The 17,997-nt window shown below is 37.6% G+C and overlaps 2 protein-coding genes across 5 annotated transcripts in view; one reads left to right on the forward strand and one right to left on the reverse strand.

The window, feature by feature from the left end:
• Positions 1 to 13,709, forward strand: part of IntS6 (integrator complex subunit 6) — a 38,070-nt gene extending 24,361 nt beyond the window's left edge. Inside the window, exons 18-19 of one of the 4 annotated variants that reach the window (XM_074137296.1) lie at positions 3,919 to 4,067; positions 7,092 to 7,370. In XM_074137296.1, the coding sequence (XP_073993397.1) occupies positions 3,919 to 4,027 (109 nt within the window). In that variant the 3' untranslated portion in view covers positions 4,028 to 4,067; positions 7,092 to 7,370. Of the gene's footprint in view, positions 1 to 2,701; positions 2,757 to 3,918; positions 4,068 to 7,091; positions 7,371 to 13,590 lie in introns of those variants that run through there. The other 3 variants (XM_074137298.1, XM_074137301.1, XM_074137299.1) reach the window with 3 other exon arrangements.
• Atg16 (Autophagy-related 16) overlaps positions 1 to 17,997 on the reverse strand; it is a 351,557-nt gene that overhangs the window by 9,212 nt on the left and 324,348 nt on the right. The window lies entirely within an intron of this gene.

The raw sequence follows: 17,997 nt of genomic DNA on the forward strand, positions 1-17,997 counted from the left end.
GACTATAAGCTCATTCAGCCTAAAAGATCTGCAGTGGCTCCCTAATGAGCTCGAATAGGAGCGTGGATTCGCTAAACCCCAAACAATTGCACACATTATTTTCAGGCCCTATGTGTATTGGAGTAACAGGGTTGTTCGTGTTGTTAAACAGACTGGGGGGAATATTCGCCCTGAAGAAGTGGATGGTTTAGTACATACAAACATACACAGAACGAGATCATTTTCTAAAATAACTTTTCTTTCGAACTATGGTGATTTAAAAATCTGTTACCGGTATTAAAACAAAATCGGCACAACCAGTAGGAACTGTTCGATTACGCAAAAACGTTTGCAACCTGTAAATTTCTAATTATTTCTAGATTAATTTAAATTTATAGTTATATATACATATCTTACATAGAACCCTCACACTCGACTTAAGAGAACAGAACTCAACAGACGCTTCCGACAACTGAAAAGACTACTCGACAACAGATCAAAACTCACTCTGGACAACAAAAGACTTATATATGTAAGGTATATTAAAGCCAGTCTGGGCTTATGGCATCGAACTGTGTGGGATTCAACCAAACGCTCAAATCTGCAAAGGATCCAATCCTTGCAATCTAAAATGTTTCGTTCTATAGTTAACGCTCCTTTCTACGTCACCAATCAAACCATTCACACATACTTGAACATTCCTTTTGTGCAACACAAGTGGCTAAAATGTGATACAAAAAATTCCATCTTAGCATTCAATCTCATCACAATCCACTGGTACAACATCTATCTTCAAGAACATTTCCAGACAACACTTCCAGACGTCTTAAAAGACAATGGCCTCACGATCTCCTCTCTGATGATGAGAGTCAGTAGAATTTTGAATGTTTTTGGAGTGTTACCGCTGGGTAACTTCTCCACTCTGATATGTGTAATTTATTGTTACTCTTGTTGCTTATAACGCAAAATGCGTTGATTGTAACTAAATAAATGATTAATAAAATAAAAAAAAATATATATGTATATATATATATATATATATAAATGAACTTAAGAAAATGTTCGATTTACGACATACTTAACTTTATTTATTAAAGAGAACATGTAAACAAAACAAACGTGTTCTTCCTGCTTTATTATAAATTCAATAATACCAACGCCATGTGTGAATGTGTTTGTAGCCTCGCATATACACGTGCACACCCTCTCAATATATGTAGTAATATTTATAATAATCTTGTATTATATAGTTAGGAGTTTTATAGTTATGCAGTTGTTGCAACTGGTGGTAAAGGTTGTAGGTTAGTGCATACTCAAAAGATATATCGCAGCGGCGACACACAGTGGTTGTAGCATGGAACTTGTACACAAAGGGTGTAGTAGTACCTAAGCATACACACACACACACACATGCACACCTAACAGACAAACCGACCAACACATACACACACAGAGAGAGAGAGAGATAACTTGGATAGTAACGGGTCTCTACCTGATCCCAATAACACAGACACAGCGCACTAACAGATAACAAAGTTGCGATAGTTGTGTGTTGGCAACATCTCTCGTGATCTCTGCACACTTTATTACTCACGCTTTTCTACACAACGTTTCCGTTTTATTCTACCTGTTCGCGCTTCACCCCTCTCCCCGCCCACCGACTATCGTCCATGCAACCAAATCACGGACCCCAAATACAAACACCTGCCAACTAAGGAGGCAAATTGCTAACAACAATACAGCTTACAAACGAACAAACTGGATAATCATTAAAATAACACCTTTTTTTTTCTACAAATAACAAACACCCACCTACAAATAACAAACACCCACCTACAAAAATAACAAACACCCACCTACAAATAACCAAGACCCACCTACAAAAATAACAAACACCCACCTACAAATAACCAAGACCCACCTACAGATAAACACCCACCTACAAATAACCACCCACCTACAAATAACAAACACCCACTTACAAATAACCAAGACCCACCTACAAATAACCAAGACCCACCTACAAATAACCAAGACCCACCTACAAATAAACAGCCACCTACAAATAACCACCCACCTACAAATAACAAAGACCCACCTACAAAAATAACAAACACCCACCTACAAATAACCAAGACCCACCTACAAATAAACACCCACCTACAAATAACCAAGACCCACCTACAAATAACCAAGACCCACCTACAAATAATCACCCACCTACAAATAACAAAAACCCACCTACAAATAACAAACACCCACCTACAAATAACAAACACCCACCTACAAATAACCAAGGCCCACCTACAAATAACCAAGACCCACCTACAAATAACCAAGACCCACCTACAAATAAACAGCCACCTACAAATAACAAAAACCTACCTACAAATAACAAACACCCACCTACAAATAACAAACACCCACCTACAAATAACCAAGACCCACCTACAAATAACCAAGACCCACCTACAAATAACCAAGACCCACCTACAAATAACCACCCACCTACAAATAACAAACACCCACCTACAAATAACAAACACCCACCTACAAATAACAAACACCCACCTACAAAAATAACAAACACCTACCCACAAACAACAACAAAAACATTAATTGTACTTTTTATTTTCCGGAAATATTAGTTTTGAGAGCCCTTTGAGTTTGAAAGAAGTGGTTCTTACAAATTTGTCTAATGATTAGATTTGTATGATTTTAGGGAAATAGAAAGAAAAAAAAAACAAATAAAATCTGCTTAGGAGTGGGTCAAAAGTCCGCCTTGAAGTGATGATAAGATGGTAGATCGCCTTTCAATGAAAACTGGTTATCCAAAAATTATTGAATAAACATTTTGTTGAAATTCTGCGATTAATTCTTTCTAAAGATATTCAAGACGGAAGGTTAGTGTGCGAGTTTTGTTGCTTTGCCAATAGATAGCGCGGATTGGTCAGTTCTGAGTTACTCTACACTCACAACTCTTGTCTAGGATCTCTATTCAGTGAAATGCATTCCTGTTAGCTTCTATCTAAAGTGCTATTTCAGTACATTGTAACCATTGCTGCAGGTGACTAATTTTGCTAAAGGAGAACATAAGAACACTGAAATTGCTACCGATGTTATCAGGAAGTGAGTTTATTAAGTTTAAGCCAGTATTTGGGCGAAACCCAAAAATGGAAAAATTGATTCAGTTTCCGTTGCCACCTAAATTAAGGAGCAAATTTGAACACAGCGATCATTCCTATTTACCATATCATTCAAACAGATCAATTCGTAAAAGCCTTTAAAGGAAGTCGAAAATTTATTTCCGGTGAATATTCGATTCCGAGACATATTCGATTTACTTCCTTTTTTTTTTGTTCAACAACCTCTTTGGGAGATGAAAAATTTGGCCAAACAAACAGCATGTAATGTTAACAACGTATTGCACGATCAGGTTGGCCATTCTAGCAGAACAAACAGCAGTGGTGTGAGTAAATAGTGAAATGAGCTAGCAACACTTCAAATCCTAATGCAATAGTTGTATGCATTGTCAGCGACTCCGAGAATAAGATAACAAAGTATTAAAGAGAAGTTGGACGACCAAATCGTGATCAGTGAAGTGGCGATCTGATCACGTCTTCTTAAAGATCGTTGGCCAAGGACTAATCATCATGCCATCATGATCATCAAACAGCAGCATCATTCAATGTTCATAGACACACACTTATCCAAACACGACCCCACCATCGTCAAGATTACTTCGTCCAGTCTGTTGTGTATTCTTCCTTTACTCTAGAGATTTTGACTCAGCTATTGTTTTTCCCAAAAAGTTAAAAATTCAAATCGGTGGCACTTCCGGTGGATGGACTTTTTGGACCAAAACCCACTGATAGAATACCCTGGTGACACCTACACGACATATACAATTTGGACTAACAGAAATATTCTTTTTTCCAGTTTTGGCTTCGTACAAACAGACTCACATACACAATTTGTGAAATCCACTACTTTTGCGCATTTAAAAATCAAACGAGCGTTGTATGCGACATGCAATAAATGTATATAAAAAATTTCTGTAGGATTATCGCCATCTAGCGAGGAGAAAGGTAAAATCTATTTAATGGTTAATATGAGAAATTTATAGTAAAGTAAGTTAGGCGGTTATACGAGGGGGTACCCAAAAAAAACCGGAATTATTTTTTAAAAGCTATTTATTTACAAATTTTTTACAGAACAACCTTATCCCCTTCAAAATACTCTCCATTACAACTAATACATTTGTCCCACCGGTGCTTCCACTGTTCGAAACATTTTTTGTAGTCATCTTTAGAAATGGCTGACAGCTCCTTCTTCGTTTTTTTCTTGACCTCTTCAATGTTGTCAAATCGGTGACCTTTCATGCCCTTTTTCATGCGTGGAAATAAGAAAAAGTCGCACGGAGCCAGGTCAGGCGAGTAAGGTGCGTGGGGCAGCGGAACCATGCCATTATTAGCCAAAAACTGTGTAACAGAGATGGCTGTGTGTGCAGGTGCATTGTCGTGGTGGAAGAACCAGTCTCCTGTTTGCCACAAATCGGGTCTTTTTTGGGGAACACTATTGCGCAATCTTTTCAAAACTTCCAAATACAAGGTTTGATTGACGGTCTGACCTGGGGGGACAAACTCTGAATGGACTACGCCTTTGGCATCAAAAAAGCAAATCAGCATTGTTTTGATGTTTGACTTGACGACATTTTTTTGGTCGGGGTGAAGATGACGTCTTCCATTGGCTCGACTGTTGCTTTATTTCTGGGTCATAACCATAGCACCATGACTCATCACCAGTAATGAATGACCTTTGACAGAAAGTCTGGATCAGTTTCAAGCTGTTGTTTCAAAGCACGACATGTTTCAACTCGATGTTCTTTTTGATTGTCAGTCAGAACTCGAGGAACAAACTTGGCAGCAACCCTTTTCATCCCCAAATCTTCCGTTAAAATTCGCTGAACCGAGCTCCAAGATAACCCACTACTCTCTGACAGTTGATCAATTGTCTGTCGACGGTCTGTGAACACCAGCTCTCGAATTTTTTCAACATTTTCGTCGATTCGGGCAGTTGATGGACGTCCAGAACGAGGTTTGTCATCAATCGACATGTTGCCAGTTTTAAACCGAGTAAACCACTCATATACTTGAGTTTTTCCCATAGCGTCATCTTTGTAAGCTGTTTTCAACATTAAAACACTTTCAGCAGCATTTTTGCCGAGTAGAAAACAAAATTTCAGAGCTGCACGTTGTTCACTTAAACTTGCCATCATAAAAAACGAAAAAAGAACAAAACAGCGCTGGTAAAAACAATCACTGCAGATGAACAGAACAAGCCAGGCAGACAACACAGGCAGGACTGAACTGGCAAGGAATTGCGCTATACACGTCTAGCGGCAGAAATGCGTACTACATAAGCTCCATGCGCGGCAACGCAATTCCGGTTATTTTTGGGTACCCCCTCGTAGGCTAGACCCGCAATGCTAAGATGTATTGTTGGTTTAGTGGGTTCGATTCCCCCTGGTCTAGGTCTTGGATTTTAATTAATGGTTAATATGAGAAATTTATAGTAAAGTAAGTTAGGCGGTTACAGGCTAGACCCGCAAAGCTAAGATGTATTGTTGGTTTAGTGGGTTCGATTCCCCCGGTCTAGCCCATAGATTTTTATTTAATGGTTAATATGAGAAATTTACAGTAAAGTATGTTGGGCGATTATAGGCTAGACCCGCAAAGCTAAGATGTATTGTTGGTTTAGTGGGTTCGATTCTCCCGATCAAGGCTTTAGATTTTATTTAATGGTTAATATGAGAAATTTATAGTAAAGTAAGTTAGGCGGTTATAGGCTAGACCTGCAAAGCTAAGATGTATTGTTGGTTTAGTGGGTTCGATTCTCCCGATCAAGGCTTTAGATTTTATTTAATGGTTAATATGAGAAATTTATAGTAAAGTAAGTTAGGCGGTTATAGGCTAGACCTGCAAAGCTAAGATGTATTGTTGGTTTAGTGGGTTCGATTCTCCCGATAAAGGCTTTAGATTTTATTTAATGGTTAATATGAGAAATTTATAGTAAAGTAAGTTAGGCGGTTATAGGCTAGACCTGCAAAGCTAAGATGTATTGTTGGTTTAGTGGGTTCGATTCTCCCGATCAAGGCTTTAGATTTTATTTAATGGTTAATATGAGAAATTTATAGTAAAGTAAGTTAGGCGGTTATAGGCTAGACCTGCAAAGCTAAGATGTATTGTTGGTTTAGTGGGTTCGATTCCCCCGGTCTAGGTCTTGGATTTTATTTAATGGTTAATATGAGAAATTTATAGTAAAGTAAGTTAGGCGGTTATAGGCTAGACCCGCAATGCTAAGATGTATTGTTGGTTTAGTGGGTTCGATTCTCCCGATCAAGGCTTTAGATTTTATTTAATGGTTAATATGAGAAATTTATAGTAAAGTAAGTTAGGCGGTTATAGGCTAGACCTGCAAAGCTAAGATGTATTGTTGGTTTAGTGGGTTCGATTCTCCCGATCAAGGCTTTAGATTTTATTTAATGGTTAATATGAGAAATTTATAGTAAAGTAAGTTAGGCGGTTATAGGCTAGACCTGCAAAGCTAAGATGTATTGTTGGTTTAGTGGGTTCGATTCTCCCGATCAAGGCTTTAGATTTTATTTAATGGTTAATATGAGAAATTTATAGTAAAGTAAGTTAGGCGGTTATAGGCTAGACCTGCAAAGCTAAGATGTATTGTTGGTTTAGTGGGTTCGATTCCCCCGGTCTAGGTCTTGGATTTTATTTAATGGTTAATATGAGAAATTTACAGTAAAGTATGTTCGCTAATCGCCTCCATACACGATACTTAACTAATTTGGGGGTAGTTAGACGTAAAACGCCTCTGACAAACTCGTCATTACTTTACTTTTAAATTGTAACTTAAACAGCTGTCTTGAAATTTAAACACATCGTATAAATTCGAAAACTAAAACAGATTTCCTTTTATATTACAAAATCTTTTTATTAAAATATTAAATGAACATAACTGTACTCTTGGTAAAGTATAAAACTAATATTGTAACATTTGAATTAATTAAAAAGGAAACTTTAATTAAAATGTTGTAGATGACTGACTGGCAGTCCGTAGCTCTGGTATATACCTGGGCCAAGTGTTTACCCAAGACTGGTCACGCAGGTGGAGCGGTTATGGTTGTAATTTTCTCCTCCTGCACCCCCCGCCAACAGGAAGAGTGCAAATTTTTTTTATTAGAATTGAGTTTAAACCTGAAATTCTTGTTTAAGCTACTTTTTTGAATACGAATGCCTATTTTTTTTTTCTTCAGGCGGGCTTTAAACCCAAACTACCGATCAAGCCTCGAGTACTCTAAATAAAGACTAAAATAAGTACACCTAACTTTTTTTTTACATTGATTTAAATATGTTGATTATGAATATGATTATAAAATAAAATACAATTATGCTACATTAACAAGAGATAAAAAATAAAAATATTAAACAACTGACAAACCATACTATTGGTCATTTTCACACGAACAGGTCTAAAACTTTATTGGGATAGGGATAGACTTCCATTCCGGAAATGTCACTGTAATTTACAGTTTTAAAAAATTGCGTAATGTTTGATCCAAAAGGTTTATTATAGGGCCTTAGAGTGGAGTGAGCAAAATAGATCTAAAGGGAATGTTTTTCTGAGTAGTTTTGAGCCCAAATATTACCGTACAGATAGGTACGCATGCAATACATGGTGAGCAATTTGTAAAAACTAATTTTACGATAAGAGGACTGCTCTCTCAATTTACTCTAATCCTCTTGTACATTCTCTCGCCTCCTCTGACATCCCTAATACTCCTCGCCGACTGAATCGCCAGTGGCCCCACCGCGACTTCCTTACTATCTGAAGAACTAAACGCTATTACTCTCCTTTTCACATTCCCCTATCTCATATAGAGAGTGCTACCGCTGGGTAGCTCCTCTCCTCCTGCTCTTCCCGCTCCAGTTCATCTTATTTACATCCCATTTACTTATTGTATATATTTATACAGATTGTAAATTACAAAATAAATTTAAAAAAAAGATGAGGAAATGTAATGAAGTGATTTCCGCACGATTGCACTACTTCCTCCTACAGTTTTTACCAGGTGGAAGAGGAAGTACAGATCAGACTGCAGCGAAGGAACCGAAAGTAAACTGATCGAGTCGCAGTTTCATTTGATATTACTAATGTATTCGAAGAGTTGTAAAAAGTAATGGTGGAGTTTAAAAATGCATATAAAGTTTTATTGTCGCTTAGAATTGGCAAAGGTCAGTGATAGTGTTACAAGAGCAAACATGGCCACCCTGACGCGGCATTGAGTCGCGGCAATATCGCAGCAGATGCATTGTCTCTCTAGTGATCGTTCGTCTACACACTGTACATAATCATGCGCACACTCAAATCTACAAACTCGGGAGAACCTCTTGGCCCTTGTATTTACAACCGCCTTGTGTGCAAAAATCATTAAAAAAAAAAAATCAGCTTTACCGCTCGCCTTGTGATGGCTGGGCGGTGAGGGGCGGGGTGGTTGCCAAAAGTCGTGGTCTGTCGACACGCAATTTCCTGTGCAAATTAGCACCACCTCTTCCTTCTTTCTCTAACTGACACACCCGCGCTAAGGTTTGCAGACTAAGCAAAATCGTGCAGACTCAGGCGCGCCTCCACCATAGCGCTGTCCAAACCCATTCATAATTCTCACCCATTCATCCACATCAGCATCAACTACACAACAAGATTCTTGCATAATTTACTCGCCTACAATATATATGTATTATGTACGGGGATAGGTACTTATCTAAGCACAATACGTAGTATTCAGGTACTGATGTAGTTAATATGTGATTAGTTGTAAGTAATATGGCTAGATTGCAGTGCAGTCTTTCTCCCCCCTCTAACAAGCAAATTTAAAAACACATTTTATTTCACTTAATAGTTTTAACATATATGTATGTTCTTTTTAGAAGGTACCCAAGGATCTATAGGGCACCATCCACTGGCGCGAGCCCCAGTTAGAACGGAGAGCCTGCAATTAGAGATTATCTCTTCCTATTTCCAATGCATTTCTTCGCGTAGCACCCTTCCATGATGTTCCATAAAAAAGGCATCCCAAATTAAGAAGTGGTAGGGTCTACCGGGGACTGCCCGATCGGGATGTCAGACCTCTCCAGCTAATGCCTCCCAGAGAGCATTCCTCCTCTTCAACACTTTTAAAGGGAGAAAGTAAGAGAGCGGAGCCTGCAGTTAGCCTAATCTAATCATCCCTTCTCTCTCCCAAGTTCGAATCAGTTGATAACACGAAGGCTGCATTCTTGTCATTGCGTTAAGCTCGGGTTTACCATTTTGGGTTCGCTAAACCCAAATAGTTGCGCATGTCAACTATCAATGATGGTCCTGTGCGTATTGCATTAGTTTTAGTAGTATCAGAATTGTGGGTGGTTTTATCAGTTAGGCTGGGATGCCTGCAGGGACAACAAGATATCTGTACAAGAAATTTCCTCTAAACTTGTAATCGTTCAAGCAAGGTTTTTTCAAGAGATTGTACTTCCGGTAAAACTCCATTTTGACACTATTGCAACACTTGCTGTTACTCGCAGCAAGTATCTTTTGTCACTTGGTACCTTCAACTACGCCCAGGGTGCTTAAGGTGTCAGTCAGCTTCAGTAACAGCTTCATTCACACAGTCCTAGCAAAATCATGCGACTCTTTCTGTTCCAAGAGTCTCTATCATTAGCAATTGGCTAGCACAGCGAACGATAGACACTCGGTGGCCCACTTTAAACGAATTCTTGACCCCGACTATCCACTAAAAGGGCAAAGGTCGACCATGGCTGATTGATAAGTCCCCCCCATCTTTGGCCGCAGAGATCTTGTAGCCAATAAACGCATTTGGTTTTTCTACACATCGACACGAACACAGTGAAACCTCCCTATGCAAATTACAAACCTATCTCTTAAATAATAACAGAGGATGTTGAAACATAGTTAGTAGTCAGTTATCAAAACATTATTTACAAGGAAAAGAAAGAGGCCATAGTGATTTATCGACGCATAATTTTCTTAAAACTGAAAACTACGTAATGAATGACACAAACATATGATAATAGCTAAAACGGAAATGACGTGGTAAGTTCAAAGCTTGACCTTTCACTTCCCCTAAGGCATGAGAGAAGATATTATGATCGAACTTTAAATCGATCAAATTGAGTTTAATTAAATAGTGGGGGCCGTCTAAGCAGCATTACCCAGAAAATAGGAAGTGCTTTCAAATTTTCTTATTTCTCGTATCAGTGCCAACAACCGGAAGTACAACGGAAACGATTTAAAAAAACAAATTCTTGAAAACAGCAGTAACATTTTTGTAAAAACAGCTGATTCTCTAATTTTCTCGTTCAAATCGATGTTTTTTTCAACAATTTTGCCCAGGAAAATTGGAGAAAGGGCGGTGAAATGGACCCTTCAAAGTGTTACTTCCACATAGCGTACTTGCTGGCCGCCTTTATAAGAATCAAATGTAAGACTGATTTTTTCCCAATTTAATGTGAAAAATCGGCCAAGTTAACGGAGACGTTTTCAATATTTTAAAGATTTTCTCCTTCAATTTTTGGTAACTTGGAAACATAAATCACACACACAAAAAAAAAAATAGATTTTAGAACTTTTAGTTTACCCATTTTCCTGGTGAAAATTCTTTTTAGCGTAGATTACGAGGAGGATGTGCGTCATTTCAATGTACGTAATGTAAGCTTCTTTTAACTGTATAACCTTATTAAGAAATAATAAAATATCCGGTGGCTGATGAGATAGAAGCGTAAGAATCTGTAAGTGGAAGTCATGCGAGTTTTCACATATTTTCCACTTCCTTTTACTGCAACTAGGGTAAGTGTTGCGATCGTACCAACTTTCCACCGGAAATACAAAGATTGTCGGTCGCTATTGAGTCCAAAAAAAGAGAAGTTTTTCGTGTGTTCCAATATTGTGACACCAGAAATGAAAAACTGTGATCTAATGATCTTTCCAAAATTTAATCCACTGTTTTTCACCATAATTAGTAATAGGTTACCTTTTGGAATGTATCAGCTGATGCGGTAGCCGCCATCTTTGGTACACTATGCAAACTAGTATAACTGTATTTAGAGGTTTAAAGGAGGAGACACCCGGCCGCCTAAGAAGTCGCAGCACTCTTGGAATGTGGGTTTGTGTCAGATGGACTTCGTGCCGCACCATTGATTTATCACCGTAGATCTGGTTAATAATGGACCAGATGGTACGCGACTCTTATGGTCCTTTTTATTGTTTTATTGTACTTTATAACGTATAACTCTGCGCCAAAGATCGTCCATATTTTAAGGGGAAATACAATAGATTAGAAACTCCCAAGCTGGCCGTGGCGGTTTGACAGGTTCCACTTGTCAATGCAGTCTCCACCTTCCTTCCCTTTTCCATCGATATCCTGAACAATGGCAGCCCCCCTTCCTAGGATGCAATTTATTTCCGGTTATCTGTTACGTACGACGCAAATCAAATTACTTTTCCGATGATAATAAATTTCTAAAATTTGACGAAGGTAGTACTTCCTTTTGTTTACTTTCTCTTTAAAATAAGAAAATCATTTATTTTCCTTCTCTGTATGTCCGGTATAGTTCGATGGATTCACGTAAGGTGCCTGAGGCGGATGTCATTGTAAATTGCTTATATACGATAATTGAGAAGTACTATTTGGATACAAATAAATAATAAATGACTAAAATACATAAATGTTTGCCTTTATATTTGAGGATGATTACATTCTCTAATCCCTGCGAAATCTGCAATTGTTTTTCACAGTTTTTCAAGTTAGATTTTCCACGGAAATATGCTCTTTGGGTTGTTCCAATTCCGCAGATGTCGCACCATTCGACTGTGATCCTGTTCTGTCTCATGAACTGCGCCAACAAGCAGGATGTAGAATCTTCATTCAAGATTCCCCACTATATTCCTCCTAGAAGAGTTCTTTGCAACTTAACTTGCAGATTCAAGCACTCCCAACCAAAATGGACCACCATCGTAAACAATTAATTAACATTGTGTCCAATTGTGACACGATAAATTAATTTTAAGAAATAGCGGCACTAATCTAAGCATCATTCCTTTTCATTAAACGTCATCTTTCAGTTAATTTAAATTCTAATTTTGAAACATTTTAATTTAAAGACGTTTGCATAATAATTACGACCCGGTTAAAGAATTAGTTTATTAAACTGACAGTTTTTATTTACTTAGTTTCTAATTTTAATTTAGTTTTAATTTAACTTTAAAAAATAAATTAATATTAAAGATATGGTGGATAATCGAGGCAAAATACAGGGCGATGAGCTGATTCTGTTGCAAAAATGCAAATTTATTAATATTTAATATTCCTCGATATTAAAACTAAAACTAAAAATGATTTATCTAACGGAGCCTCTATTTAGATGTCCTTCAATCGCCGGCGATTATGCTAAGACAGGTGAATATAAGGAACATCTAGTCTGGAGATTTGCCTCTTTTTTTTAAAAAAAAATAAACTGCTGGGATTGGTTACAAATTGTCCATTAAAAAGTGTAGATCCCTCGTACGGGCACTTCTTCTTGAGAAGATTGGCTGACAAATCCTCAGGTTCCCAAGGGATTCAAATCATTATATAGCTCTCAAAAATCCCTTAGTACTCAATGTTTGTTGTTTGCCTGACGGATTTTAGGAGAGACTTACATCCAAACATGCCACATCCGAATCAAATTCGTGCATTGTTTGCAATCACATTTATCGCCAGCTCTTTTTCATCTCAAATAGAGTTCACAGGAGAAATTATAAATCGCACTTGACTGAAGATATGCGCAAGGAAAATTAAAATAATATATGAGCATGGTTTTCTAAGTAGAAATCTACAACGATGCATTGATAATGACTGAAAGATTTGTTCCTAGAAATCGCGAACAAAGTTATCAATCGATTGGTAGTGCCATCACATTACAGGTAGAGGGGGAGAAGAAATTTTGAACTGAACTTGTGTTTACCATCTCGCACTATACTTGAAGTGAAGACCAAATCTGATTCATCTAACTCTGATAATGGATGAAGGTCCGATTCCGGTCAGAGATACAATAAACAGCCAGCTAGGACGGATACAATCAAAGGTTTTAAAGGAAATCATTGCAACCATTTAAAAAAATAATAATAAAAATCAACCAAAACTGCCTTAATCGGTGATAAATAACTGGCACTTCCCTTCAATCGATCTTCTTCAAATCCGGAAGTTTGGTTCGATAATCCGTTGGTAATTATCCTACGCAGTGATAAAACTATGCTGGTTTTAAAACAGAACTTAACCCAGGAAAATATTCTATATAGAAGTTATAGGTCTGTACGTATGACGCTAACCAGTTCAATGAAAATTGGCGGAAGCGATTTTTGAGAGAAAACTTCAGTTATAGTCCAAATTCTATTCTAGTAAAGTGGCACTTCCGTTATGGTGATCTTGTGTCGCTGGTGGCACTTCTAAGCACTGTAATTTTTTCATTTTTGTTAAGTTATACTGATTTTTTTTTTTTTTAGTATCAACGGGAGCAAAGCTTCAGCCAGAATCAGCTGTTTTAACTCACTTTAATCAAATCTACTCGTCAGCAGAGTTTACAGGAAGTTCAAGAGAAAGTAAATACTGTAAATCGATAAAAAAATACTTTTCATTGATTTATTGGCAACAATTTTTATTTAACATTTAAAACCTTGTTTGTAACCTGAATGATTGGGTATAATAAATTGTTAGTTAAATGTCCAGCCACCCGCAGCAGTGCGATCGCGTGTGTTATACGGGCTCTTCTTTCTCCAGCGGGTTGCACTGTTATTGAGGTAATTAATAATCAAAGATATATTTATTACACACTAATACATGTTGTACTAATTCATTACTGGCACTATTACTATTCAACTATTACCAACTATTTGCTGATGAGGATTTTATTGCGTTTGTAATAGATTCTAAGCTAATCATGAGATTGTTTGGCCAAGTTCTTAAATTTTAACAAGAAATATAAGAATTATAAACATATCTATAAATTTAGAATCAAATTATTAAAAAAAGTGACTCCATTTTCGACATGGCGTTGCTTGAAAGACGATTGGCTTTACACGATTGCGAATCAAACGCTCTCTGAGCAAAACGCTGGAGCCAACCAACTGAACTCTGCGTGACTCTGGGTTGGTGGCTAGCAACCTTTTCCATCCCCTAGCCTGCTCTTGGTTGGTTAATAGGCGGCGGGTTTCTCCGTCAATGCCTTCTTAGTGGTATACACATTTTCCGAGAAAAAATATGATCTTGGCATTGACGTAATCTAGAGGAACCTAACGGTGACAAAGAAGCCGAACCACATTGCATTTTAGAGGACTCGAAGCTGTGCATCTTTACGAGGGGAGTAAGCTCCACGCGAGTAAGGTCCCCGTAAAACTTTTTAATACTAAATAAGTTAGTTTCTGTAACTCAACCAACCCGCATAGCCACGCCCTGAAGAGGACAATATATTTGTCGAAACGTTGGCAAAGAGACGAGTTTGTTTTATTCGACCGATTTCTCGCAAATCTTCCATCCTAAATACTAAATAACTCTATAAATCTTGTCCCGATTTTGATAAAATTTAGCACGTAGTGGTGGTTAAAGCTTCCCTACGTGACTTTAAAGAGCCATTATGCTTTTACACCTACTAAGAAGAAGTACTGCAATCGTTCGAATTATCGATGAATTGACTGATTTTCATGAATGAATTGTCATTCAATCTGTAATTTTGATGTAGATACGGCTTTTTGGGGTCTCGATGGTGTCTACTTTAGGAGGGGACTTATACTATTACATTTATCAATGTTATCAATGAAGTACTTTACTTTTTAAACTGTCTGTTTGTTTTGTTAAGAAGATTTTACTACAGAGGACTGTTAATCAACACGCAGTTGTCGCGGGGACTCGGCTGCACTGATCTGGAATCCTCTACTCGTCCATCTGGACAGTTGACTACGATTAGCAATACATCTATTAACTGGAACTAACTCAGATTGCATCTAAGCCATTATAAAGTATTTATCCAAATAATTGGAACAACAGGTTTCAGGTTACGAAAGTTCTGTGCTAAGCATTAGCGGCGAGCAAAGTCCTCCCCAGAGCTTGGCCATACGTACAGTTCGAGAAGCCTCCAGGCGACTGCGTGATGTTTTGATACGGCTGTAATGGTTTCTGTTGAAACTACAAAACTAACTCTACTGGCACTCTCTCAACTAACATAGTTCGGCCATCTTATTTTGAGTTATTTATTAGGCGTTCCACTTGTGTGCAAGCATTGCGCTTGAATCTGGAACCAGTTAGTATTGTTCAACTAAAAGTTGAACTATGTACCGGCTCCAATTTGCTCCAATAACAAACCGCACTATACGAGAATTAGATACATGGTAACATATGACCTGTCGCATTTATTTTTATTTCATTTTTCGTATATCCAATATCTGCAAGATCATCTAAAGTATGCTGACGTGCGCAGCAAAGTGTCTGTTTTAAAAATTAAATAACCAAAAAGCGCTTAGGTCGGCTGTTGGAGAATCTAACCTTACTTCCGAATTCCAAAACATATGTTTCTTTCTCAATAAACATAATCCAGTTGACAAAAAAACTCAATTGAAAAAACACAATAATATCATGATTCATTTCCGGTTGTTGGTAGAACCTGCAAGTACCGTAATGTCTTGCGAACAGCTGTTTTAAATCTGAGAAAAATCTAAATTATACAATATAACAATAATGACGCAGAATAAAATATAAATTTCTATAACTTTAGCTGTGAAAGGCTAACGATTTGAAGAAGTCTACGATTACTTCTATTGTCCTGTAACACGGCGTAACCAATCAGTAACTAGGAGATTACGATGATGTTTTAAGTAATACATATGGTTAGCTAAAAATTGTCCACACATATCCCGAGTATAAAATAGTGGGAGCAAAAGTAGCCCTTTCTGGGTCAAACGTAATTAGCTGGGCCCCTTTTACAATGTCCATAACGAGTAACAATGTAATTTGCAATAATGTAACCCCCTTTACCAATCTATAATTTAATCATGACCACATATATGAGTACATATTTACGGATTTTACGCCTCATTCTGTTATTCAAGTTTGGCCGAAACGTCACAGGAAACCAAAAGAAGTAATTTCCGTTTTGGTGCTTCCTCGCTTCCGATACTAAGTTAAACTGGTTCCTATTTTTTCTTTCTCTCCTAAAATTTGTTCACAGATGGTTTGGTTTTGTTCTTTAAAAAGTTACATTCAGAACCTTTTTCCGAACAAAGGTCACCCTATTGCGCCGGCGCACAATGCTCAAACATACGAAACTTACAGTACCGGGGTTTAACTGCAACACTCGGTTTGTTGACTAGTCCAGTATCTAGATCCCCAACCTTCCGGACAAAAACATCTTTCCCAGAAAAACCAAATCTCCATTCCTCCTGTGTCCCCCACTTTGCCACAGATTAGATTATCTGGAGGAATCATCTTTACGCTGGGATAAACTCCTAGACTGTTAGAAGAATGTTAATAGTTGTTAAATAGGACCATAATCATGTGAGTTCTCACATTAGACACCCCCCAACACCGCAGTAAATCTCTTGTCGCTATAAATCTATTTAAAGTGAGATGAATGCGCTGCGGTGTTCTTACAGGTGTAAACAAAATCGATATTGGCGATCTCACTTACAACCAATTCCTGAGTTTCTGCTCATGTATAGCCTTCAAATTCTGAATTTTTAAACACAACTATTTCATTAAAAAAATTATTGCCTATTTTTTCCGGCGAGCTTTACGTCCAACTACCAATTAGGTGTCGTGGACGGAGGGAGGCGACTAACAAACATACTTTACTATAAATTTCTCATATTAACCATTAAATAAAATCCAACGCCTAGAGACAGGGAATCGAACCCACTAAACCAGCAATACATCTTAGCTTTGCGGGTCTAGCCTATAACCACCTAACATACTTTACTATAAATTTCTCATATTAACCATTAAATAAAATCCAAGGGTTAGACTAGTACCGCAATACATCTTAGCTTTGCGGGTCTAGCCTCTAACCGCCTAACATACTTTACTATAAATTTCTCATATTAACCATTAAATAAAATCCAAGGGTTAGACTAGTACCGCAATACATCTTAGCTTTGCGGGTCTAGCCTCTAACCGCCTAACATACTTTACTATAAATTTCTCATATTAACCATTAAATAAAATCCAAGGGTTAGACTAGTACCGCAATACATCTTAGCTTTGCGGGTCTAGCCTATAACCACCTAACATACTTTACTATAAATTTCTCATATTAACCATTTAATAAAATCGAACCCACTAAACCAACAATACATCTGAGCTTTGCGGGTCTAGCCTATAACCACCTAACATACTTTACTATTTTCTCTTATTAACCATTAAATAAAATCGAACCCACAAAACCAACAATACATCTTAGCTTTGCGGGTCTAGCCTATAAACGCCTAACATACTTTACTGTAAATTTCTCATATTAACCATTAAATTAATCCAATACCTAGACCGGGGAATCGAACCCACTAAACCAAAAATACATCTTAGCTTTGCGGGTCTAGCCTATAACCGCTCTGCTACCATGGCGCCACACCTATTCCATGATTTATTAGAATTATCCGAATTTTACAAAACAGAACAATACAGAGGAAACTTATCCCCACTCTAAACCCACCGGAAACGAATTTACGTTATTAAAGAAAACTTATTCAATTTTATTCTTCAAAGTTTGTGGAAAATAGGCAAGGAAAAGTCAAGTGAGAGCTTTTCATTGGATTTTCTCGACCCATTTCTCCTCCTCCTCAGCTGCTCGCTCAATGATACAGACTCCTCGCCGTGTAGATCCCCCCTAGGACTTGCTGGAACCAGTTTTTTGTTCCAGCTTATAACGG

This window comes from Rhodnius prolixus, unplaced genomic scaffold (assembly GCF_049639745.1).
Source record: "Rhodnius prolixus isolate KJV_2025 unplaced genomic scaffold, Rpr scaffold_5, whole genome shotgun sequence".
Classification (NCBI taxonomy): Eukaryota; Metazoa; Arthropoda; class Insecta; order Hemiptera; family Reduviidae; genus Rhodnius; species Rhodnius prolixus.